Genomic DNA, 26671 nt, shown 5'->3' on the forward strand with positions numbered 1-26671 from the left:
TTAGTATTATTTTCAAGCCACTGTGACACCATTTAGTAGATGGGAAGGAGTAATTTCTTTTTCCAAAGTGTCTTTTGCAGTTCTAGTTGAAGTTTGAGCTGTTTACATTAATTCATAAGCCTGATACGTTATTTTTCCATTTTTATCAAGTAAGGCAAAATATAGCTTATGATTTTAAGATTAAGTGATTATTTTAACTCCTGATTCATCATATGTGAATGGGAGAGGTGAACTCATGTATGAAAACAAATAGAATTTCCACTGAAAATCAAAGAGATCAAATCATGTAAAGAAAGAAGGATAATCGTGCAGTAGCCTTTGAAGAGATGCCAGAGATACATAAAGATACAGTAAAATGTTGTATTTTGGGGATTGTTTTATGGCAAGCACTTTGAATTCCATAACTGTTTTACCTATAACTATTCCACTGGGGTTCTCGTATGTATTAGGGAAACATTTTCAATCACACTATATCAACTGTCCCCCAATGTTTACCTTGTTTCATATTACTGATCTTACATAACATCCTTGATTAATTTTTAGGCCCTGAGGTACTATATGTTAAATTAGGGATACAGCCCACTAAATTAATAAATTATTACTGTGGAGGCACTCTTGTCTTCTGAATGTATAAGTGCATTGCTTAAATTACTCTCAGGGAATAATTTACACATGAAGAGGCTCTGGTGGTTAAAAAAGCTTTGTGTATTTCTTATCTCTGGAAATAGTCCTAGACTAGGTACTTAAGTGGATATCAAAGCAATTGTTTTTTTCAAAGTAGTAATGATTCTTACTATTCTGGTATTCCCAACACACTTTCCTAGAATCATATATTAAATATAATGTCAAACATGTAGCACTTTGAACCAAAAATTTCCATAAGAAACAGGAAGATCATTTCAACTGAGAGAATATGCTCATGGTCTTGAAAAGACTTTGCTTTTTTTCATTGTGGGATTTCTTATTTCTTAAAAGAGCTACAACAAAGTGAACATAGAAAATACTTCAGATCAAGGAAAAGGAAATTAGGAATTGGCTGCTGTTACAAGAATGATATCCACCCCTCCTCCTTTTTAAGTATTAAAAGGTGGAACTGCAGGCAACCACTCTTGGCTTCTAATCTTGTGCTACTGTTTTTCTTGCCCTTGGGCAGTTCATGTTAGAGTTCTATGCTCCTTGCTTATATGTGACACACATCTCTGTCCCAAATTTAGGTATAATGAAATTAAAAAAATAAAAAGGAATGGTTTTGGTGAAACTTCTCCTCTGGGTTATAAACTCTGTGACAGCAGGAACCCTGTCATTCTTATATTCTTAGTGCCTGTCTGACACATGGAATGGTTTTGGCGAATAAACATTTTTTCAAAATGTCTGTCCCATTATTCAGTTTTTTCCCGTGCATCTTCTTCCCCTCCTCCCCATCCATACAACAAAAGGTAGAAAATGAATGGTTAGTTTTTATTGATTTGATTAGTTGAGTTTGTATATCAATAATCTGTCAAAACAAATAGGTAAAATTTATTTTAGGGTGCTCCTTAAAGCCCTAATTCCACCCTAAAGTCCTCTTTTTGTTTTGCCAGAAATATCCAAATGAAACTGGCCTCAGCCTCCAAACTAAACAAAACAACTGCAAATAAAAAGACTGGGCCAGGTACAGTGGCTCAGGCCTGTAATCCCAGCACTTTGGGAGGCCAAGTTGAGGTGGGTGGGAGATTGCTGAAGGCCAGGAGTTCTGGACCAGCCTGAGTGAGCAATAGTCCTGTCTCTGATGTGGTGGCACAGGCCTGTAGTCCCAGTTACTTGGGGGGATCACCTGAGCCCAAGAGTTTGAGGTAGGTAGTAGTGAGCTATGAAGGCACCACCACACTCTAGCCTCAGCAGCAGAGCAAGACCCTGTATCAAAAAAAAAAAAAAAAAAATCCAGAGCCAAATGAATGGTGTAGGCCAATAGTGAGCAGTGATGGTGGCGGTGGTAGTGATCAGGAGAGAAGTTAAGATCTGTCACACACACTGTCCTCTTTATTCGTCAAGATTTTTATTTGATATGATGTCAATTGCTTTCCTTTTCTGCTCCTCAAACTAACCCCATCGTGCTTCACACTGTGCTACATACCACAGTATGAATTTTGGTAAGATAATTACTCTTTGGATAAGTAGATGGTTTTATCCCTCATTACTTCCATTTTAATTATTATTATTATTGGCATTTAGCGCTGAAGTTTGTCTTAAAACTTATTGACAATACATTTTCTATAATTACATTGTCAAGCAATCAAAAGCTTGTTTTTCACATTTGTTCCTCACTTAAAGTGTGAAGATCTTCAGATATATTGGACTGGAAATTAATGTTATATCTATTTTGATTGCTTTTAATAGCAAGCTTATTAAAATAGGTTATAATTAATAAATTCAAAGACCGGCATAAATTCCTTTGTCCAAAGTTGAATCTGGAGTATTCAGGCTTGTGTTTTCTTTCTTTTCTCCCCCTCCTGGTCTTTTTGTTGTAAGGGGGTCACATAAGGACGTCCGTGGAAGGGCTCCGTGCGCCACCTACCGACGGAATCTAAACTTCCAGTGTTTGGAAATTGCGAAGGACCGTGCATTCCGTTTTTAAAGCATTCTTTGAGAAAGGACGGGTATTGGGAAGAGATCCTCTCAGACTCTATGGCATAACTGTGATTGCTAGAATAAATCTGAATTATTCAAAAAGGAGACATCAATCCCTCCTGCGAGTACAAATTTTGGCGAGAATCCCAAGAGAGTCCGGTGGCTGGCATTGGAAGCAGTTAGCCAAACCCTGGAATCAACTCAAAAGGGGAATGATTGTTGTGTCCTGAGCAACACTCGCTGCTAGTGGTTACTGCTTAATAGGAAATGGCTCTACTAATGGCACATCCAGATAACCTTCAATTTCCAATATTATTATTCCAAAGAACTTCTCTCCAATTTCATTATTTTATCAAAAATTTAACAAGTAGGTCCTCCCTTCACGTAGGTACTATACACACAGATCGTTTATGTGTTTGTAAACTTAGTCCTTATACACACACACACACACACACACAGACACAGCTACACATGTACCTACAAGGTGATATGCATTTATGCACATGTGTGTCACTTGAGAAATATACACTCTTGGGCTTGGATTAAAATGTTTCTCCCTTCCTGCTTGTTCCACTTCATGCTAAATTCTGTAGAAAGCTGGGAAGAATTGGGGTCCTCAACCCAAAGAACTTTCTTGATTGTAACTGGAGGAGAGCGGGGTATCAGTTTTAGGGGATCAAACTATTCCAGTTGGAAAGTCGCTGGCTTAGAAATTAAAGTGTTCCGATCTGATTCCCATTATCTTTTTGGGAGCATCTGGGAGAACTGAAAATTATCAGGATCCCGGATACCCCAGGAAACCTTTCCGCTATTCTGGTCTCCTCAATCCAAGGGCAAGACAACTTGCTTTGTGGTTTTAAAAAAGAAAAAGACAAAAACAAGAAAATTGAGCCCAGAAAGAGAAAGAGAGGCAAGTAAAGACGGAAGGCAAGAAGAGAAGGAAAGGAAAGTTGAGGAAAGAAGTTGGGAGGCGAGGGAAAAAGTGGGGGAAAGAAAAGATAAAAACTGCAAAAAAAAAAAAAAAGGTATAAGGGCTAGGACGGTGCAAGGATCTTTATTTAACGAACCAAAGTCACACCCATCTTTCACTTTCAAATCAATCGTCTAGATCTTATCCATTTCCTTTTTAAAGATCGTCTGCGTTTCTAAAGGAAGCTAGTCAATACCCTCCCCGCGCCCCAAGCGTGGCTGCGCAGTTCTATCCGCGGCCACGGAGACCAAATACAACCGGAGTGAGAATATTTGCAGGGACGCGACTCTGGGAACACTCCTGAGACCGGCTGTCACCCGGGAGCCTAACCGGATTAATACCCAGAGATGGATTACGCTGGCTGTCACCAATACGCCTAAAGATTATAATCCAATTTATGCACATTACAGTCAGTATTAACTTTATCTGCTATTTTAAGACTCCCAGTTGCCCCGCGCGTCCTCAGAAGACAATCCTCCACGTTCTGATGCAACTCAGCAGGCTGGCAGGAGAGGAAGCCTCCCGAAGAAAACAACTCCGAGCCCGGTCCCTCAGGGTCTGCACCCGGCACTCCCAGGTGCCTCGCCTTCACCTGGGCACTGCTTTGGGAAGCTTCCCAGCCAGGGATTACCAACGAGGAAGGCGTTCCCTTGGAAGGAAACAGCATTCTTGTTTCCCTCTTGTTCATCTCATTTTTAAATTTTCGGTGGCGGTGGCAGAAGGGCGGGGAGTGAGGGTGGTGGGCGGGTGCCTGCGAGTGGATGGGGAAGGGGGCCAGGGGACTGTTGGCTCAGCGATTGCTATTTTGATGCTTGTTTTTGTAGGGTGGCAGTTCTCTCGCTCTCTCTTTAAATAAGTTTGTTTGGGTGTGAGTTCTTGCCTTTTCAGCACAAAACCGCAAAAAAAAATACGTGGTGGAAAGTAAAAGAAAGCCCACCCCCCTCCCCCCGTGCGTGCTAACGCCAAAGACTTGATTTAACACTCCTTCTCCGGCTGCTGGGGGCTCCAGACAGTGGCTACATTCCAGCAGTTTTAATCCGTTTTTTATTGTAGGGCGAATGGAGTTTACACAGGAGATGGGGTGGTTCCCCAGCTGGCCGCTGTCCCTACTCCAGCGCCCCCTCCGTCCCACCCCCCAGCAGGAACCTGTTACTTTAAGCGAGGCGTTCCAGTGCGGCGCAGCGGGCAGCCGGGGTTTCGGGAGGTGGCCGGTGATTGGCTCTTTCGAGCTCCCCCTGGCTCGCTCGCTCGGCCTCCCCGCGCGCTCGGCCCCGCCCGCGAGCCCTCCCTCCGCCCCGTGAGGCTCGGAGCCCGGGTGTCAGGCGCCACGGCGCATGCTCCGGAATCATCCTCTGGCCTCGGAGCTGCTGCTGCTGCTGCTGCTTTTGCTTTTGGGGCTGAGTTTAATAAGCGAGCGAGCGAGCGAGCGCGGGGGGAAAAAGGCAGAGAATGTCCGCCATCTACCCTCCGCTCCTGGGCGCGCTCTCATTCATAGCAGCTTCTTCATGAATTACAGCTGAGGGGGGCGGGGGAGGGGGGTACCACACAACACCCCAGCAAACCTCCGGGCCCCCAGGCATGGCTAGCTCGGTAAGTACATGCAAAAATAATAATAAAAGACCTCCCCCCCTTGCCTCCCTCGCCCTGCGCCGCCGCAGCCCAGACAGCGCCAGCGCTCCGCGGTTGCAATTAGAGAAAGGTTGGTACGGCTCGCAGGGAGCCGCTGCCTCTCCCTCTGCCTCCGCTCCCCTCCTCCCGCCGCCCCCGCCCCCCCGGCGCGCGCGCACAGACACACACACACACACTCACACACTCACACTCGCCCCTCCACCCCCCGCGCTTCCCTCCCTCCTTCCTCGCCTCTTTGCAATCACCAGAAGCGCACTCACACACTCCCTCTCGCTCACACGCGCGCACTCACACACACACTCACACACGGTGGAAGGAGGCGAATAATAACTCAGCCATATTTCAGCCGCCGCCGCCGCCGGGAGCTGCGGGCACGGTCCGGGGACGCGGCGAGCAGCCTCGGCGGCCGCACCTCCGCAAAGCGCCGCGGCCGCTACGATGGTGCGTTCTCCGCGGCGCGCGTGTGTGAGCCGGAGTGTGCGGGCTGACAGCGGCGGGGCCGCACGCAACTTTGCCCCAGCGCCGGGCTTTGCGCTAGCCTGGGCTCGGCGGCTGTCCGCCCGCCGCCCTGCCGCTCTGAATTTCATTTCTTGGGGGGCGGTGGGAGGTACTTCGGGGCCACTTTGGCTCTTGGAAGTGTGTTGCGGGGGCTCTGTTCGGCTGGCCTCGCAGATCGCGTGGGGCTTTTCGCTGGGGGGTGCGGGGTGCTTTAAGTTATGGATGCCTCGGCGTGTTTTCCTGCGGGCGTGTGTGTTTGTGTGTGTGTGACGACGTCTCATTTTTGTTGTGCACGAACCCCGTGGTAGGAGCACGGGAGTTTGTGCCCATCAGCAGAGGCTGCCTGTAGTTTCCATTCCGCCTGGCACAGCGCTCCACACGCACGCACACACACACGTACACAAAGACTTCCTCGGCGTGTGCCTGTCGCCGCGGTACTTTCGGGGAGGGGGCTCGCCAGAAACCCTTCCGTCCCCCGGGGTCCCAGCCACCTCCCCTTCCACGCTGGGAACCCGCTCCGGCATCGCCTCCTAATTGTCTTCTAATTTGTTTCCAATGCATTTGTTGTCGTGCTTGTCGTGGCTGAATGTGCTCTCCCTCTTCCCCCGACCCCCTTCCCGACTGGGGGTAACATTCCGTTACAATCCTGTCCGGTGTGGATGCGGGGCCCGGGGCGCCCGGGGCCCGGCCGGGCGGGCGGGGTATATTTGGGGGTGTGGGGGGTGCGCGCCCACGCGCGTGAAACGTGGATGCAGAGGGCACCGCCGTTTCCTTTTATGTGCGTTTCAAGAAGGAGGAAAAAAAATGTCAGGCGCAATGTTCAGTGCCGAACCGTCGCCTTCCTGTTGTTCACGGCTGTCTCTCCTCCCCCTGCCCGCAGTGTGCCGTACAGGTGAAGCTGGAGCTGGGGCACCGCGCCCAGGTGAGGAAAAAACCCACCGTGGAGGGCTTCACCCACGACTGGATGGTGTTCGTGCGCGGCCCGGAGCACAGTAACATACAGCACTTTGTGGAGAAAGTCGTCTTCCACTTGCACGAAAGCTTTCCTAGGCCAAAAAGAGGTAGGGCTCGAATACAAAAGGGGCTTGATAAAAAATGTCTTTGCCGAGCGAGGAAACAATCGCCTGGCCCGGGCGGTCCCCCTGCCCCGCTCCCCGCCCCCAGCGCCGCGCTCGCCGGCGTCGCCTCGGGATCCGGGTGCGCGGCGCCGCGCCGGCCAGGTCCCAGCTGCCGCCCGCGCGCGCGCCACTTCGGTTTCGTGAAAGTCGCCGCAGAGAAAGGACCGTCAGGTGTCTAGTGTTTATTCATCCCGAGCCAGCCCTCACCGGCCCTCTGGGGCTAGCCGCGGATTCTGTGGGGAAGGTGCAATTAGTTGTTGGGTTTGGACGTGTGGAGAGTGGGGCTGGAGGGAATAAACACTTTGCGCTTTTTTTCCTAGAGAAATTGAGATTTACCTGTGTTATTAGCAAAGAATGCATTGGATGTAGTTATTGTGCCGCCTTGAGAAGTCGATTTTCTTTAAGACCTTCTCTGCTTTCCTCTCTGTTGTATGAGACGTTGGGTGCCAGTTGCCTAGACTTTTCATTTTGTGGGTTAGCCACCGCCACACCCCACTCCACTTTGGATTTTACGTTTAGCTGGGGGGCTTACTCTTCTCTCCGTCGCTCCCATGGCATTTGACTGCTCCTTTGATTTTGAGCAACGGAACAAAGTATCTGCCGGATGTGATCTGCAGGGAGAGAGGGTTCCTGCAAAGGTCGAAGCTAAGTTTCAGAGGAACGATGTTGCCTTTTGCTGCAGTGCTTCCCCACCTTGGTTCTTAGCCTTGGAGTCTAGTTTGCATAATCCTGCTGAGCCTCTGCGGTCCCAAACGTTTTCCTTTAAGGGCAGGACAGTTTTGGATAAAAGAAACGGGGTGTCATTTTAAAAGAAATTTAAACGGGGTTTGAGAAATCCCAGTTTCTATTCCTTTCAGTCTCTAGAAAGCTACTGTCTGGTTGTTTTAGTTGGATTAGTGGAGGTAACAGTACAAATACAATAAGGTGCTTTGTTTGTGAGCAGGTTTATTTATCTAAGTCGACACAATGGTTAGTAGTTATCTTCCATTTGATCCGTAATCTTTATTGGCATCTAGAACTCCTGCAGTTTCTTAGAGTAACATCATAATAAATCCATTCTGCTTAGAGCTATGTGGAAATTATTGAACATTCAAGGGGCTGAATAAAGAAAGGAGAAATGCTGTGTGCCTTAGAGGTGGTAGAGGTTTGTGTTGGTGCTTATTTTTGTTTCCAGAGCTCATATAATGGGAAGTAGGATTGTATTTTTTGCCTTTAGTGGTTTGGTTTATAGGTTCTCTTGAAAACTTGAACAGTGAATTTGATGGGCTTTGTTGGGTGGCTAATAAATGAATCCAGCTTCTAATAGAGGACTAGCAATATACATGGCGTATAAGGAAATAATATTTAGAATTTGTTAGCATTTTATGTTGAAATATAGTCAGAGATAATATTTCATATTTCCTCTAAACCATGATAAGAATGAGTATTGTCAAGTTTCTGTCACTATATGAGCTTGGTGTGTTGTTTCTTGGAATCTCTTTCCCCCTTTCCATGTATCTGTAGAGCAGAGGGAGTTGAAACAAAAGAAACCACCTTCTAAGATCCTTGGTATACATTATTACTACTACTTCTAGTCACTTCAAGGTGAAATGCATTTTTAAAAAGCAATATTTATTGTATTAGGAAAATTAAGTCGGTTGGCAGAAGATGTAGCTCTTAAGGTAACTTTGTTTAGACACCTTGACAGTTGACAAATTGGCATTATGACATTAAAGATGATCAACCTTTATTTTACCACCGTTTCTCTGCTTCAGTGGATCTGTGGTGTGATGTTACCTTTAATTTCCTATACTTAATGATTTTCTGTCCAGCCCTAGGGAATGGAAGGGTGCTGCCCACATAGCCCACACCTGGAGTTGTTGCTAGGTGTGGTGAGCTGCTTGGTAACAGCAGTGCCTTTTCACATGTCTCTGAGAGATGACTGTTTGTTGGAGTTCTCAATTTTTCTACTCAACTGTGGAGTTTCTTTATGAAGTCTATAAGCCATTGTTTTAAAATGTTTATTTTTGGATTTTTATTTGTATGTGTGCTTCCCATGATGTGACAAGTCCTGGGAAAAATGCCAGCTTACATCGCCCAGGAGAGACCTTGTCATACTGTAATTACACATGATTCAGATTGCAAGAGAAGGTTTCTCTATTCATTGGGAATAGTTGGTTGTAAGTTCAGGCAATACCAAATATGCCACTTAATCCTGGGTCTTCTTTTTTGGCTTATAAAGTCTTTCAAAATGGTAAGAATAAAGAATAAGAATGCCAAGCATTTCTAAGTCTACTTCCTGTATATTCTAAGGTGCTATGTTTGCTATATTGTAAATCTGTAAGTGATAGGGTAAAATTTTGCCCATTGGAAATGGGAGAAACTACAAAAATGAATTTGTGAAAAATCTGAGTTACAAGATACTTAAAAGAAATGCTCATACTCTAAATTAAGCTGTAAATGGTTATTGATAGTGACAAGTTAAATCACTTTCACTATATACAGTAGCTGATAAACAGAGATGGACCTTAGAACTCGGGATGAACTGCTCAGCCACAAAGATGGATGAGTCCTTAGTTTCATAAATCTTTGGTTTGGAAAGTGAATTGATTTTCAGCTTGATTTCCTTTACTTCACAGTAATATTATGAGAACTCGTAGAAGGAAAAATTATAGTATTTTTAACTTGTTGCCTAATGAGACTTATATATACCATTTCACAATTGAGCTAATTGGATATGAATTAATGAGGTTTTACTCTGTCATAAAGATGTGTGGGAGACCTTCAATTTAAAACTACTGGCACAAAATCCTAGAAAAGAGATTGTAATGAAATAGTGAGGCCTGAAATATCCATTAGCCATTACAGAATAGGCAGGTCAGAGTATGATACATTTTTAAACTATCTACTTGCAAAAAAAGACCATATCATATTTATTAGTACCAAAGATTTATGTTAGTCTGATATGACTGAAATGAATAGTCACATTCAAAACATTTCATTTAAAATATTAATGTTTTCAATTTCAGTATGATGTGAATTTGAGTGAACTTTCTTTCCAATTACACCCATCCTTACTATTGCAATCTGTTCCACTGACATTTATGATATGAAATCTGTTGCTTATTATTTTATGTAAGCTAATTTGGCCACTGGTATGATTTGATAGCTTTTTATTTGTAGCCTTCGTCCTTTGAGTGGGCAGATAAAAAGCTTAATAAATCTGCTCTTACAACTTTCCTTTAAATGTTTGATCCCAGCTTTACTGCATAGTTCTGATTTGTGTTAAATGGTCTTCTGAAATAGTTTGGATAACTTTTTATCAAGGTATCTAATATTTAAGGGTTCAGTAGTTGAAGATACTGTATACACCTGGTGTATACATCTGCTCTTTGAAGGCATTTAAAAGATGTAAAGAAAAAAGGTGAGTGAGACTATTCTGATACATTCTGTGAGTGTTATTTGTGTAGGGTTCTGTATGGAATTAAGATGACCAGTGAGAACAGTTTTACTACTTGCCATTTTGAAGCAACATAAAGTATAATTTTCCAAGGCACTTAAAAGCTGCATTGTTCAAGGAAATCTCATATGCTGTAGGTGAGAATGTAAGTTGAGCATTTTGGAAGGCCTTTGGCAAAATCTATTAAGATATTTAATGTTTATACCCCTTAACCGAGGAAATTTACTTCTAGGAATTTTCTGATGGATGTGATTTCACAAATACACAAAGATACAGCATATTTCTTATGATTGTTCTTATAATAGCAAAAGTTTGGAAGTAAGCCATATAGGGGACCTTAATTGGATAAGTTAAATGAGGATAACCTATAACATGAGGTAAATCTATTTCTAGATGCAGGAGGATATTCAAGAAGTATTAAGTGAAATAAGTGCTAAATCAATGTGATCCCATTAAAAAATGTGCTTATACAGATAAAAAGTATGTGTGTGTATGCATCTGTGTATGAATAAATAAATTTAGGATTAGTAGGCACCAAATTCTTACCAATAGTTTTCTTTAGTGGCTACTTGTGGCGTTGGTGGTGATGAGAGGTGATTTTTGCAGTGTTCGATTTAAGAAAAAAGTTTTATATGTTTATATATATATTTTTTACATATAAAGCATTACAATGAGCACACATTACTTTTTAAAATGGAAAGACAAAGAATAGAGAACCAATATAGAATATTGTTTTTTAAACAGGGATTAGCATGTAGCTATCTAAAAGTGATCTTTAACTATCTTGAGGAGATATAGTTGCTTAGGGATGAAGAGGAGTTAGGGTTAGGAATTATAGACTTGTATTCAAATGCTGGTTTAAGAGACTCCTTGTGTGATTTTGGGCAAAATACTTGTGTATCTATTTTATCATTTGTGTTGTGGAAATGATGATAAAATATAACTTACCTCATGAGTTGAAAATTAAATATAAATCAGCTGTTCTTAAACTTATTGGATTTAAAACCCCTTTACACTCTTACAAATTGAAGACACCAGAAAGCTTTTCTATGTAAGTTTTATCTGTTAATTTTACTGTATTAGAAATTAAAACTGAGACGTTTTCAGTGCATTACATGTTAACAGATAAAAAATCATTTTAATGAAAAATAAAATATTCTAAAATGAAAAATCAAGAGTGGCATTGTTTACTTTTTTTTTTTTTTTTTTTGCAAATCTCTTCAATGTCTGGTTTAATAGAAGACAACTGGATCTGCTTATCTGCCACTGTATTTTGTCTGTTGTGTTATCGCATGTCAAGTAGCCTCTGGAAAACTCCACTGTATACTCATGAGAGAATGAGAATGAAAAAGGCAAATAACATCATATATATATTGTATTATGAAAATAGTTTTAACTTCACTGATCATCTGAAAAGGTCTTAGAGATCATGAGGTCCTCAGATTACATTCTGAGAATGGCTCATGTAAAACATTCAGCACACAATCTAGCACAGATAAATAGAAGCTGATTTTTTTTTAACCATTATTATTGTTGCTAAGAAAAACACTTATTTAATGAAAAAAGAAGAAGTAGATCTACCAAAGTATTTGCCTCACTAAATTCTAGTCAATAATTACCTAACAATTTTTTTCAGAAAAGGATAATCTAAACTTGGGTTTGCCTTGACATATTTTATAGTTAATATTACTATGCATTCTATGGTATTATCTGAATTATGCAAAGTGTTTTATATACATTATTTGATGTAACCTTCTGTAGAACTACCTACCTCTGTGAAGTAGGCAAGACAGGAGTATCAATTGGTTTGATAATTTTGCTTTAAAGATATTTTGTTTTTTCTCTGAAGTTTCTTTCCAGTGGGTCTTCTATGGACCAACCTTGGCCCCTTTTCTGTTTTTCTAGTCTTCTATCACAGATAATCCCCACTTACTTAACATAGCTTTTACAGTTCTACAGTGTAGAACTTTTCTTGTTCATCTCTTAGTGGTTTGAGTCTTCAGAAGAGATGCTGTAGAAATTAGGAAATTACATAGTACAATTGTAGAGTAAAGGCTTTATGAAGAAGCCTGCATTCATTTTTTACATGCAAATGAAATCTTTTTTTTTCTAATTTATAAATATGTGCTCAGTGTAGAAAAATCAAACCAAAGCCAGGTGTGGTAGTACATGCCTATAGTCCCCAGCTACTTGGGAGACTGAAGTGGGAGGATAGCTTGAGCCCAGAAGTTTGAGGCTAGCCTGGTCAACATAGTGACACCTCATCTCTTAGGAAAAAAAAAAAGAAAGAAAGAAAGAAAGAAAGAAAAATCAAACTGTAGAAATATAGAGAAGTTGCTTGAAATTTTCATAGATAACCATAGTTAATGGTAGACATCTTTATATATATGTACATACACATCAGTATTAATAAAGTTCATCCGACAAGTGCTTTTGGAGCTCCTGTTACGTGCTTAGCATACTTCTTGGAGCTGGGGATAAAGCACAGATGAACATTCTTACCCTTATGGAATAACATCTTTTTAAATTGCTGAATTTTATGATATTACATTGAACATAGATTTAGTATACTTCATTTGGATCTTTAGATTGTTCCCAGTTTTAATTTGTTATGGATAATGCTGTGATGAACATCCTTAACATTCATTTTTATAATAATTTCCTTATGTTAAATTTCTAGAAGGGAGGTAGTTGAGACAAAAGGTACATAGAGTTAAAATTTTGATATGTACTACCAAATTTTCCACCAAAAAGATTGTACCAGTTTATACTTCCCCAGGGGTTAGAAGACTGCGCATTTCCCCACATGGTTGCCAATACTGGAAATTAACAGCTTTTTTTTTTTTTTTTAATCTTTGCCATTCTGCTGCATGAAAAAAACCCTCATTTTAATTTGCATTTATTTTATTAGTGGTGCCACATATGTTTTCTTATGAATATGTATTTATTTACCATTTGTCTTGTGTGATGTGCCTTTTATGCCTTTTTTTAGTTCATGGTTGCCATTTTTACTTCTCAAAAAAAAAAGTATAGGAAAACATGAAGAATGATACAACAAACATTCAAATCCCCTCTATCAAGAATGAATTAATGTTTACATTGTATTATATTTGATTCCTTGTTTAGAGAATTGTGTTATAGATGCAGCTAGCATTTTTAAATGCTTCTAACCTTTCAACTCTTAAGCCTTTCTTCCATTCTATTTATCTACATTTGCACATTTATATTGCTTACAAATAATAGTGTATTGTGTCTTAAAATCAACATGAAGTGGATCATACTGGGTAAATCATTTTCTTTTTCAATTGCGATATAATTCACATACTATAAAATTCACTCTTTTAAATTGCACAAGTCAGTGGTTTTTAGTATAATCACAAGTTTTGCTACCATTGCCCTGACTTAATCCAGGTCATTTTCATGAGTGAATAATTTTGCATCTTGCTTTTTCCCCCCTACTCAATATGTTTTTGAACCTATCCCCATTTCATCTGTACAGATCCTAGTCATTCCCTTAGTATTCGTCATAAGAATATATTCTATACTTTTCTGTTTACCTATTAAGAAATATAGAGGTCATTTTCTGTTCTGTGTAGTGAACATCTTTGTGCATGTTACCTGTGCAAATGAACAAGAGTTTGGACGTAAGCTTAGAGTTTGAGTCCTTGGAATGTGGACATGTGCATCTTCATTTGTACTGGACATTGTTAGATTGCTCTACGAAGTAGCTGTGACCATTTATACTGTGTTAGGGAATGAGTACCATTTATATCTACATTTTTGCCAATTTTGGCTATTTTAATTTTTCTTATTTTTGATATTTAGTTGAAATATGGTATCTTTTTGTTTTCATTTGAATTTTTATGGTTCCTAGTGGGGTTAAGCATTTTATGCATGTTTATTGACCATTTGGATTTCCTCTTTATTGACTTTTTCATATCATTTTTCTTTAAAAAAAAAAAACCCTTGGAGTACTTGCCCTTTTCTCGTTTGTAGGATGTTTATCCTTTGTTGTTTGTTTTGCAAATGTCTTGCTTCATTTTTTTCATATAGCCTGATTTATGGTATTTTTCTGCCATATGCAAATTTTTAGTTTTGTCAAGTTGATCTGCTTTATTTTGTTTTGTTTTCCTCTCTGAGTTTAGGGTCTTATTTAAGAATATTAGTTTGTGGGCCGGGCGCGGTGGCTCACGCCTGTAATCCTAGCTCTGGGAGGCCGAGGCGGGTGGATCGCTCGAGGTCAGGAGTTCGAGACCAGCCTGAGCAAGAGTGAGACCCCGTCTCTACTAAAAATAGAAAGAAATTATCTGGCCAACTAAAAATATATATACAAAAAAAATTAGCCGGGCATGGTGGCTCATGCCTGTAGTCCCAGCTACTCGGGAGGCTGAGGCAGTAGGATCGCTTAAGCCCAGGAGTCTGAGGTTGCTGTGAGCTAGGCTGATGCCACGGCACTCACTCTAGCCCGGGCAACAAAGTGAGACTCTGTCTCAAAAAAAAAAAAAAAAAAAAAAAAAAAAGAATATTAGTTTGTGGCCATGGTGATTTGCTTACCCAGAAGGCTTTCTATCTGCAGGATGCAGTGAAAGACTGGGGGAGATGGAAATAAGAGAAAGAGGAGGTCCCTGTCTTCAATGTGCTTGTGTGTTTTAGAGCTGGAAAGGACACTTGAGATTCTTCATCTTTGTTGACCCTCTCATTTTATTTTTAATCAGAAGCCTGGAAATGTGGAATGATCTTACATGTAGATACAATGAGTCACAAGTTTGCCTGTGCAAAGATAACTAGTAATAAATGGTGGTCAATGTTTACTTTTAAAACATTGAGTAATTATTCACTTATATTAGCAGACAAATGTTCAGCAATAACTAAGTGGTGGTAACCATAGAAGCTCTTCAGAAAAAGTTCTGTAGCTGTTTTCAGACATAATCAAATTCATTTTATGGATTAATTTAAGGTTTTCCTTTGAGATTAAATCATTAGAAAAAAATTGTTGCTGCATGGTAGTTATCTCCTGCTATTTTGCCCCCACCTCAGCCAATGGTAGGATTGCAATTACATGAAAAGATGCAGAGTGTTGTTTTAAGTAGTAATGTTGCATGACTTAATCATTTTAACTTAAGGGTGATAAGTTTGCAGTGGCCAAGGCCTGAGGAAGGCTATTATCATTGAATTTCTGAGAAGATAAGGCTAACATTTGGTTGTGATTTAGTTGGTATGTAGCAGTTAACAATTAACTTTTTGGATAAAATCAGTGTACCTTCATTTTTTATTAAAGAAAATTATGGCTTATCATTAAAATAGTATTCATATGTGATTATAAACATGATTAGTTGAATTTACTTAGAGTTATTATCCATATTAGAAGAGTGATATCCTAAGAGTCAAATTTTTTCTATTTTAAAATATTTAATTTTGTCAAAACTATATATTTTTTCCTTATTCCTTTCCTATAGAAAGTTATTTTTCCATCAGTTATTTTTCCATCAATACCAGGACAAATGCTCTGTGTGTATATATTTGTTTTTGAAAGTAAAATATATATTAACAATTTCCTAAAGTATTAATAATAATAGCAGTGGCTTAGAGAGTAGAGAGATTACTTGCCTCTTAATGTTTAAAATTTATATATAAATTTAGTCTACATGATGCCATTTAATTTTTTCAGATAGATTTTTATATCCCATTCTACCTCCCCCCAAAGGGTGGTATTGGGAGGAGAATACTGTCTGATTAAATATCTATTCATTTTAATAAACATTTAAAACACTTCGGATGTTTAAAAACGAGGTTCATTGTAGACTTGTATCATCCATACCTTTTTGCCAAAATCATTAATTTGCATTGCTGAATAATGAAATCTTTCTTTATATTGAAGAAACAGTTTTTACTTTACAACCTTTTTTCCATCATTTTATTTCTTTCCGTGTTCCCATATTATAAGCAACTGTTTTATAGTAATTCTTCGTGGAAAATGGAGAGTTTGGGCTGTTGGGATTTGGTTGCTTTTAGTGGAATAGGTTATTTTAAAATGTTGACATAGCTTAGGATTGTCTTATGCTTGTTGTATGACTTTTCCTATGTATGCACAGAAATAGTAACTAGCAGCAGGAATCCACTTTCCTCATTCAGTGGAGCACCTCGCAGCACTGTTGTGTGTTACATGGTTCCATCAGTCCAGCACTCCCTTCTCTTTGTATATGTATCTATTGTTTCTCCTGTGTTGCATTTGAGTTACATATATATCAGAAGAGAGGGACCTATATTATCACTGAAGATGCTGCCCATATCTTTATCAATATAGTGTCTAGACTCTGGAAGGTTTGGGCAACAATATAACATAAAGGCAGATATTTGAAGTCAGAATAAGGGTTTTAGAATCTCTTAGATTCCCTGGCTTTACTTTCCACTCTCTTAAGTTGTAAATTATTACTCAGTGTTCTGAAACTCATTTCTTCTGTGCCTCTAATATTAATAATTGACCTTGTGTAAACAGAATCACCATTTGAATTTTTAGCAGGAAACATTGTATTTGCTGAGAATCACATTTTCTAGAATGTGTTCTAGCTTTTCTTAGGCAAAAATGAGTTTTTCCCTTTTCTGTTTTTTTTTCCCTTATTCTTTCCTCATCTACTTTGAACACTTTTTAAAAAAACTAGACACAAATTTGAAGGACTTGGCCAGCTCTGTCATTTTTTACTACCTAATCCATGAAATACAACTAGCCTTTTAGCTTTAAAAATATGAGTCTGATGTATTCCAGTAACTGGTAGGAGCAGTATTTAGTAATGTGGTAGGAAAAGCCCTGGCCTGGGAAGTAGAAAGGATGTGTTTGAACTGAATAAGCTGTGTGGGCTTTTCCAGTTCTGAAATATTATCTTTCTTCAATTTTTAAAAAAGTATAAATTCTGCATTTGCCATTGAACTAGTATTTTTATAATAATGAAGTAATAACTACCATTTGTTAAACATCAACTATATTGGCTATCATGCTAGGCAATAGATGATGTAGTGTTGTGTTTAATCTCTCAATTTTTATAACAGTGTAGTAGTTTGGAGAATGATTTTTTTCTTAAAACAAAATATTGATACATGAACCTCAGTACATTGGAATTTTATCTTTTTTTATGACAAATGGACAGTGAAATGGGTAAAAGACTTTTTGCAATTACAGGGAAGTATATGATAACATGGATAATCCACAAAATAGGTGATTAAGTTTTAGTTATAAAAAGTTCTGATCATATTGATGCCATTTACATCAACCATCAACTACTACTTGTAGGTCGGCTCATTTCAAGAACTTAAGAGACTGAGTTTATTGGAAACTTCTTCCTCAAACGTGGCTCTTACCCATACCATTAGATTATTGGAGTTTTCATGTTAACTGATTTTTTTTTGTATTTTGCATAGCATTGGCCAGACCTTGAAATTTTGTCACTTATTTTGCTTTTCTGAAGTGTCATTTATCAGATAACTACTTATGTTTCTATTATTAATAGAGTAATAATTGAGGACTTGCATTATAGCATCATGTAAATAGGTTAGAAGAAAATATATAAAATCTTGGATCATTCAAAATACTTGCAGAGTTTTCTAATTAGTAAATCAAATGCTTAATTGAAGCTGTTTTGAAAAGCATTAATAAGTACCCGTCCCCTCTTTAGTTGCAACAGCCTATGTAACTTTTAGCTCAAAGAAAAAATAATTCTAGTTAGCATTCCAACTTGATGAAGTGAATTGTCAAATGACTGACAAGAGCCAAGAATTTAATTTATACAAAGATACAAAAATGTAGACATTCAAAATACTGCAGCAAATAAGAAATTTCTTGCCGGGCGCGGTGGCTCACGCCTGTAATCCTAGCCCTCTGGGAGGCTGAGGCGGGTGGATCGCTCGAGGTCAGGAGTTTGAGACCAGCCTGAACGAGACCCCATCTCTACTAAAAAAATGGAAAGAAATTATCTGGCCAACTAAAAATATATATAGAAAAAATTAGCTGGGCATGGTGGCGCATGCCTGTAGTCCCAGCTACTCGGGAGGCTGAGGCAGTAGGATCACTTAAGTCCAGGAGTTTGAGGTTGCTGTGAGCTAGGCTGACGCCACGGCACTCACTCTAGCCGGGGCAACAGAGCGAGACTCTGTCTCAAAAAAAAAAAAAAAAAAGAAATTTCTTATGTTGTGAAGGGTATGCAATAGCTTATAGTTAATGCTTCTGGACAGATTATCTTTCTGTGAATGCCCCTTTTTGGGTTTACCATCATTGATTCAGTCCATTTTCTTTATATTGGAATGAACGGAATTGTTCATCTATACCCACATTTTGAGAATCACATGACAGGAAATAGTATAGCAAAATGTTAATAGAAGTTATCTCTGGGAGGTGGGATATCAGGAACTTCTTGTTGTTGTCAATAAAATTTGTTGAATTTTTCAAGACTTTTTTTGAATGACACATTATTATGTGAAAGTAAAACTAGATATTTAAATGTATGTATGGACACATTTACAATAAGCTTTTTAGTTTTTCTAAAAGTAATTTCATCTGGGACATGATCAGGATTCTCTTTCCCAAGAAACATTTTCATATTTTGTTATTTGACACTTTGCTACCTTGTCATTTTGAGTCTTTTCTTTCTTTGTTTCTTTCTTTCTTTTTTTTTTTTTTTAACTTTTTTTCCTTTTATTTTTGTTTATTTTTTAGAGACAGGGTCTCCCTCTGTCGCTCAGGCTGGAGTGCAGTGGTGAGGTCATGGCTCACTGCAGCCTCGAACTCCTGGACTTAAGGGATCCTCCCACTTCAGCCTCCTGATTAGCTAGGACTACAGGCATGCACCACCACACCTGGCTATCTTTTCTTTTAATATTACTATGACTATATGCACAAGTGATTCATAAGTTGACTATAAGCTTTAAAAAGAAACTTGTACATCATGTTTTTACCTTTCTTAATAATTAATACTGTGTTGAAGTTATAAAAGTAATGAGATTAACCTGATTTATAAGTGTATATTATTCATATAAGACAGTCTTTTAACAAAAAGATACTCATGTTTAATATTTCAGTATAGTATGTATTTTAGGAATGTTTTAAAACGTTTTGGCCTTTTTTTTCCTGTGGAGTTTTGATAAGTATAACTTTGTTAATTAATATGCTTATCTTGATGTGTAGTATTAGAAATTTTCCCAAAGCCTGCATCTGACTTTACAAATACTACAAATGAAAAGACTCTCATGATGATGTTAGGAATACATAGGATCTATAATTGGAAACAAAAGACCTACTTCCAGTTTGCGGGTCTTTGTATATAATTTGGAAGTTAAACTTACAAGAAATAAAAAGCACCAAAACAAGTAGTACCAAAAATAAATCCAAAAAACATACATTTGGGGCACAGAAAGAAGTGGTCCTTTTTGGATGGAGAATTGATATGTAATTATATAAATGCAAACTATTTTAGTATTAAGATGGTTTTTCATATTTCACATATAAGCTACAAAAATAACTAGAAGTTTTAACAAGTGAAAATTAAAATGTAATTTCATGTTTTATCTGCAGTGCAGATAGATTGATAGGAATATTCCTTAAACATAACTAAAAAAAGATTTCTTCAAAATGAGGGGGTTAATTTTCATTGGCCTCGAATATCTCTTCGCAATCTAAATTTTATCTAAGTCCATGATTTTATGATCTGTGAGAAAACATTTGCCTATTTAACATTTAAAGTGCGCTATACACTAGTGTATAGCAGAGCTATGTGTCAAATGAAAATAAGGGTGTTTTCCCTTTAATATTAGATGCTTTTTACGAAGTCCATACTTGAATAAAGTTGCCATTCTAAGTACCTTTTGCTAGCATTTGGAATAACATTATTTTCCGTGGACTTGATTTAGTTCTGTTGATAAACTTCTGCTTAACTATTTCTATTTCTTTTGAGAGGATTCTAAATGGGATTCATAATGGCCTGGAATCCTTGCTTCAGGATTAAGGTATGTATAGGAATGAGGAAAATATACTCTTTGGCACAATGACTACAGCTCACAATATTTACTTGCTATTTTTATTATTAAGTTAATTTATATAGATGTCTTAACTATAACTATAGAAAATAAAATAGTTGATTTAGAATAAAGTAATTGTTTTAAAATTTATTCTAACTGAATACTAGAGGGACCAAGTTGAAGACTTGAGAGTTTGAGCAATACAAAGACCTGGTTTGAATATTGCACATTGTTAGAGATTCCAGATTTGGTACTAAATTAAATGAAAATACTCGTAAAATTTTGTCCTAGGACAGACAAAGCTACAGTAGCCCAAGATAGCGCACAAATGGCCCTTATTTGGAGCGTATGGAGTGGGAGCATATTTTGCAGTGAAAGGGGAACCAAAGGACAAGGTGTTCTCTACTTGTAGACTTGTAAAGACCTCAGAGTTTTCTTTATGTTATTGTAGAAAGACATTATTTTTGCTTTGGCGTGCTTAAAACTAAAGGGCAAATGATCCAAAAGAATAATCTTGAAATTCAATAGCAAGAGAACTACTTGACATTGTGGGCCGGAGGCCAGCAAATGTGGAGCTTTCATTGAATGCGTGGGAAATGGGGCAGGCCTGGAATTTAAAGAGACAGGGTGCAGTACCCTAGAAAAGAAAAGCCCTCCTGTATGATTTGCTTACTTGGAGAAAAAAAATAGACTTAAAGTTTTCTCTAAAGGATCTTTATTGGATCAACTATTTAAGGCATTGAAAGACACTGAGTGAATTTTTCCTAACTCCACCTCCCACACTCTCTAGCCATCTTCTCTTGTCAGAAATTAGTGCCGAGTAAAATTGTTTATAACAGAGGAGAAGCAGCTTTTCAAATAAAAGTACTTTGTAGCCTGTTCAAATGGAGTATAATGTAATTCTCTCTGAAATTGAGCACTTATTACTTTGTTTATGTAGCTGTTTTAAAAGTGGGGGTGGGGTGAGGGAGGGTACCACAGGAACCTCTGCTTTAGAAATTACTGGTTTTTCTGTGTCTGAGTTTTCCTCCCCCATCCACTCATGAATTCCCCTTCTCCCCCTCCCCCACCTCCCACAATCCCTCAATAAAATAGTATTTAAAAGACTTGAATAACCAGTCCTATGTACCAGCTTCTTGCTTGAGGCAATAATGTTGTACTGTTTTCAATGGGTGGTCTCGAATCTCCATGGGAGATTTTACAGGCAGTGGGCTCCAAGACCCACTAAGTGTATTATATTGAACATAGCCAGTTAAGTTCCCCAGCCATAGAGAATATACAGAGATAGTTTTATATTATTGAATTCTCATCATTAATTACTTGCAAACCGATTTATTTAATTTTATTTGAAGAATTTATGGTTTAAATCCCTAAAAGTGAAGCATATTAACCCAGTATTTGGTATTTACTTTTTAAAACAAGCCATTTGCAAATACGTCAGTTTAGGAATATCCGGTAGTGCATGCATTTTAATTCATAGCTATTAAATAATTTTTACTCCTTTAGGAAGCCAGCATGTAGTAGTAGTTTTCAAATATTAAATAGTGGAAACCATATTTCTCCTATTTGAGATAGTATAAATTGATAGGACCTACTTATCATCAGAAAGTATATCTGATATATTTATAATCAGTATCTCTTACCTGTGGCATGTAATATAAATGTATACGGCCTGAAATTTAGCTAATATTGCTCTGGCCCAAACTTTTGTGGAAATAAACAGACTTGGAATTATAAATTAAATACTGGATTAAAATTAGCCTTTAGAAAATAATTTCTCTTTGGGCAAACTTACTTGAATAAAATATTTACATATGTATCATAAATATTGAAATGGGGAATGTTGCAGTCATGCCTATTCTCACATAAGTTAGTTTAAAATTATTTTGAAACTTCTGTGAACCTGTGGTTATTAACCAGAGTGATAATGTAACTTTGTTGGGTCATTGATTTACTTTTTGTTTCTCTTATTCATATTCTTCAGAAACTTGACTCATGAAGAATATTGGATTTCTATTTAAAATATTAATAAATCTCTATAAGTCCTGATTAGTTAGAAGTCTGGAATACCTGTTTTCCACAGGCTAAGTAGAAAAGAATTTAGGAGTAGTTATCTCAGATGCATTGATAATAACTGGGTGGTAATATATAATGAGAGGGCTTTTTTGTTTTAAACAGTGTATATAGTTTTAGGTGGAAAATTGTAATGCTCAAGGAATTGAGTTTGTTTCTTTTATGAAAATCATTATACAGGTGTTTTAGGTCATATATAAAATGGTATAATTCTGCAGTGTTTTTTAGTGATAGAATCAAATGTCTTTGGCTCATCAGTTTACAGCAGTGGTTAGCCTTTTCTCTTTTAGCTTAGTATGTTCCTGAATAGCTAAAAAGTTTTCCAGTAGTTTTTATAAGTGGGTTTAAGGAAGTGATAGTCATTTGAAGTTTTATCTTGTATAGCCAGTATTTAAAAGTTATTAAGGTTGTCTGCACACAAAAAGACACAACTTTTATGGCTATACATGTGAATAAAGTTAAAGGTTGGTAAAAATTAGCTTGTCAAGTAAACTTACTGACTGAGGAATAATTTTGTTTTCATTATCCATTCCCTTGGCTGAAAATGAAATAGAAACGATCTGGTTACTAAAGACCAGTGCTGCATTGGATCACTTCCTTGAGCTTTTGCTATGATCGTTAAAGGCAAAGTTAGACAGCTGCTGTAGATTTTGCCAGTGGCCTCACAAAAGAAATTGTTTAACCCTATTAGTTTCAGACACTATCACTTCTACTTTGCAGATATACTTGCTGGGTTTGATATGAATGATATACTTGCTGTGTTAGATATGAATCTATGATTATGATTTGAGCTTCTGATTTACAAGAAGGTAGTGTAGCAGAATATGGATAATTTTAACACTATTATATTTTCATATCTTGGAATATGACAGAACTCAACATCTTTGCTTATATTAGGACAGATTTAAAAACTTCAGCTTAGACTTTTCAGAGTTAGACCTTGCTTTTTGTATCTGAAAACTTTCAGAGAATTGTGAAAGTTGTGTTTGACTTATAATCCTTGATAATTGGATATTTAAATGCCCCTTTTTAGGCTTGAAGTTCCGAGGAAATAAGTCATTGACTTTAAAATCTCATTTTGGATAAGTGTGGAATTAGAACGGTGCCATCTACTTCTAAAATTGATGTCATAATGTTAAAAATCCCAACAAAATCCTAACAATGTTAGTCCTTTTGTATAATGTGTTTGCATTATTGCTATAGGTTTAAAGGGCAAGGAAATACTTTATTGTTAAGTCTGAAGAAGGCAAGATTTTGAAACCTACTGCTATGTGATTAAATCAGTGTGTTTGCCCTGGGGCTTCAACCATTCAATCTGAATTCATAGTCTGAAATTTTGGATTCCTTCTCTGTTTGAAAATAATACTTCTTAAAACTTTTAAGACTGCCTTTGCCTACTCACATGAAAATTATTGAGGCAAATTACCGGGGTTAAGATTTTCATGCAATCAAGACTCTGAAGATACATTTCAGTATTTTAAAGAGAAAGTTCACAGCCATCTTACATAAAATTTTACTGGGCTTTTCATTAATCTAAAATAACTGGTCTATAAGTACTTTATCAGTGAAAACTGCTCAGCATGTAAAACGAGGAGTAGAAGAACACAAAGGCTTCCTGCAAATTAAGGGCACAATGAGTACTAACGGACTTTCCAGCCATCTCCAGCTGTGAGATTATTATAGTTTTTGCAAACCCTTTTCTCTCAAAACTAAATCAAGAATGGTAGAGTCCTGATAAAAAGAAGTGTAGAAAAGCCTAACTAATCCTTAGATGAGTTACTTCAAACGTGCCAAAATAGAATAAAATCAGTTAATAGCATGGATTAAAGGTTACTTTTAATGCATTTTTATCACTCACGTTGAGAATTTTGTTGTATGTTAATGCATTTGGCCTTGGTTAAAAAAATCCAGAGAAAAAATATAATTAAATTTGAGAGATTACATAATCACGTTGTTATGAGGAAATTTAGTAGCAACTTAGGGTGCCAGATTTGACCTAAGAGATAAAAGCTGTGTTCTTCAGATCAGAGCTATAAACATGTGGCTCTGATTTTGAATGGTAAATTTTTAGATTATAATTAGAAGACTCATCTATGTGCTTCTAACAGTTAACTTACTATATGGATTTTAAGAAACAATATGGCTATATGTCTTTGGATAAATATGTACAAGTGGTTCCTTGGATAAGGTCATAGATGAATGCCAAAATCAGATCTGGATTAATATTTTAAAAGTGCTTGATTCTTGCTAGTGGTAAAGAGAAGGGGAGAATAAGAAATTAGAGGGAGATTTTAGGTACAAAGGTAGTCTTTACTTTTTATGTATATACCTAAAATGATCTTCTTTCATAAGTAGAGGCAGACTATATCATCTGTGCTTTTAATTCAGAGCCACATGTTTGCCAACTTCTTAATTTGTGGAATTCTGGCATATTATGATAGAGCTGCCAAAAGTATTGGGTTAAGGAAAAATTGATTTGGCCTAATGCCATTGGCAGGAAGAATTAAAAAAAAAGTGACATGTCTTCTCTTTTAAGGTCAGATGTGTAGATATAGATGTATGCCTCTGTGTGTGTTTGGATGTATGTATTTAAATATGTATCACCCTTAATAAAATTTTGTTATAAGAACCTGGCAGTGGGAGATTTGATAATTAGATTGTATTTGTCACTCCTCCAAGATGCCACATTGTAAGGTTTTTTTTTTAAACTGGATTTATTCACAGTTATTTCCTTGTAATAAATGTATTGCTTTTGCTCTGGCTTAACAGGAAACTTACATGTATGTGCTATATGTGTTAGGTATTTTTATGTATGCCATCCACATATCCCACATATAATGTAGTAATTTTTCATAAGCCATGTGAGAATAATGTTCTATTAATTTATAGTCAAAACATATAATTGCCCATACATAAATTTCCTCTATTGATGCTCTGACCAAATTTAACCTTATTCAAAGCTAGCTTGAGTGAGTTTTGGTACATTGAATAAATACTATGCTGTATAGTTATTTATGTGCTCAAGAAGCTGAACTTTGGTTCCATCCCAGTAAGTTCCCATGGGATAAGTTATTTTAGTAAATCAAGAAAATTTCTCTGAAAGCAGAGTAATTCTTAATTTTTAGAAGCTTGAAAATGGGGAAAATAGCCATATGAGTTAGGGGGAAGAAATTCTAGTTGATCCATATCACTAAAAAAACAATTTAAAGTACTTGGACTTCGTAAATTTTCTTGGGAGAAGAATCCCTCCATGATGATGCTGAACTGTTTTACTTCTGGAGTTATGTCTTTGTGTGTTTATAGGAATGGGAACATTTTATCTCCTGTGTTTCTGTTGAGATTGTTTTTCAGCAGTGCCCCAAGAAAAGTCCTGGAGACTAGCTTTGAAGCCCTGTGGACAAGCTGGATATCAAAGAGCCAGAGGAATTCGGCAGTAATTGTTTTATGGCTGGCCAGAAATCAGACCTATTTGTATAGGTAGCACACAAAATAGCTGTGATTTGACAATTTGGTGCTATTTATACCTACCATAAAAAGAGAAAAGAAAAAGTTAAAGGGATATTTTGGAAACAGGAACTGAGCTGTAAATGCAAATTGCTTCATTTTCTCAAAGGAACAAAAAAGGAAAGGGTTTAGGAAGTTTTTATTGAAGCTACATTATTGAGGATCTGTCTCCTTTCAGGACGTTTAATATTGTACTCACACTGAAACTATACTTCTTTCTGTTTGTAGTTTTTTTCCTATTCCCATCTGACTAAAATTATTTTTGTGGAGCAAAAGAAACTGGGGGAGGAGGGATAGTGGAATCACAGTGTTTCCAGCTCTATCTTAGTGGACATTTATAGTTTCATCTTGCTGCTGTTATTTAGCTTGGGATAAGAACAGTCTGTGGTTGTTAAAGATAATTTTTTTTCCAAATAAAAGTTACATTTTCTACAATTAGTTGCACGTTGTTTACCATAGTGGTGGGTGAGGATTTGCCAGGTAAGTTTTCATGGCTTTTGGGAAACATGCAAAACAAATTTTTTACAACTGATTTTGACCTGTAAGCTAGGGAAGTCTTTTTGAATACACAAATGCCAAAATTATTTGTTCTTCTCACCTAAATAGAGTATATTCCAAGCTCAAGGTGGGCAGTATATCATGGTATGTCTATACTTCAGTGAGTAGCCCAAAGTGAAGTTTGACTGTTTCCAGAATGTCATTCAGACCTTTTGAGGTTGTCAAATGCTTCATTGTTTTGCCTTGAAACCCCCAGACCTTAGAGCAGTCTGAGTCTGGGGGCAACGGTGCAGAGAAAAAGCAAATGCGACTAGGATTGACTACACTTTTTTT

The 26671-nt window shown here is 37.7% G+C and overlaps 1 protein-coding gene across 2 annotated transcripts in view; it reads left to right on the forward strand.

Annotated features, from left to right (window-relative positions):
• The first annotated feature begins 4873 nt into the window (after positions 1-4873).
• The window catches only part of MLLT3 (MLLT3 super elongation complex subunit), a 248489-nt gene continuing 226691 nt past the window's right edge, over positions 4874-26671 (forward strand). The window contains exons 1-2 of one of the 2 annotated variants that reach the window (XM_045563658.1): positions 4874-5167; positions 6585-6765. In XM_045563658.1, coding sequence (XP_045419614.1) covers positions 5156-5167; positions 6585-6765 — 193 coding nt within the window. In that variant the 5' untranslated portion in view covers positions 4874-5155. Of the gene's footprint in view, positions 5168-5431; positions 5648-6584; positions 6766-26671 lie in introns of those variants that run through there. The other variant, XM_045563659.1, reaches the window with a different exon arrangement.

The sequence above is a fragment of the Lemur catta genome, chromosome 10 (genome assembly GCF_020740605.2).
Source record: "Lemur catta isolate mLemCat1 chromosome 10, mLemCat1.pri, whole genome shotgun sequence".
Classification (NCBI taxonomy): domain Eukaryota; kingdom Metazoa; phylum Chordata; class Mammalia; order Primates; family Lemuridae; genus Lemur; species Lemur catta.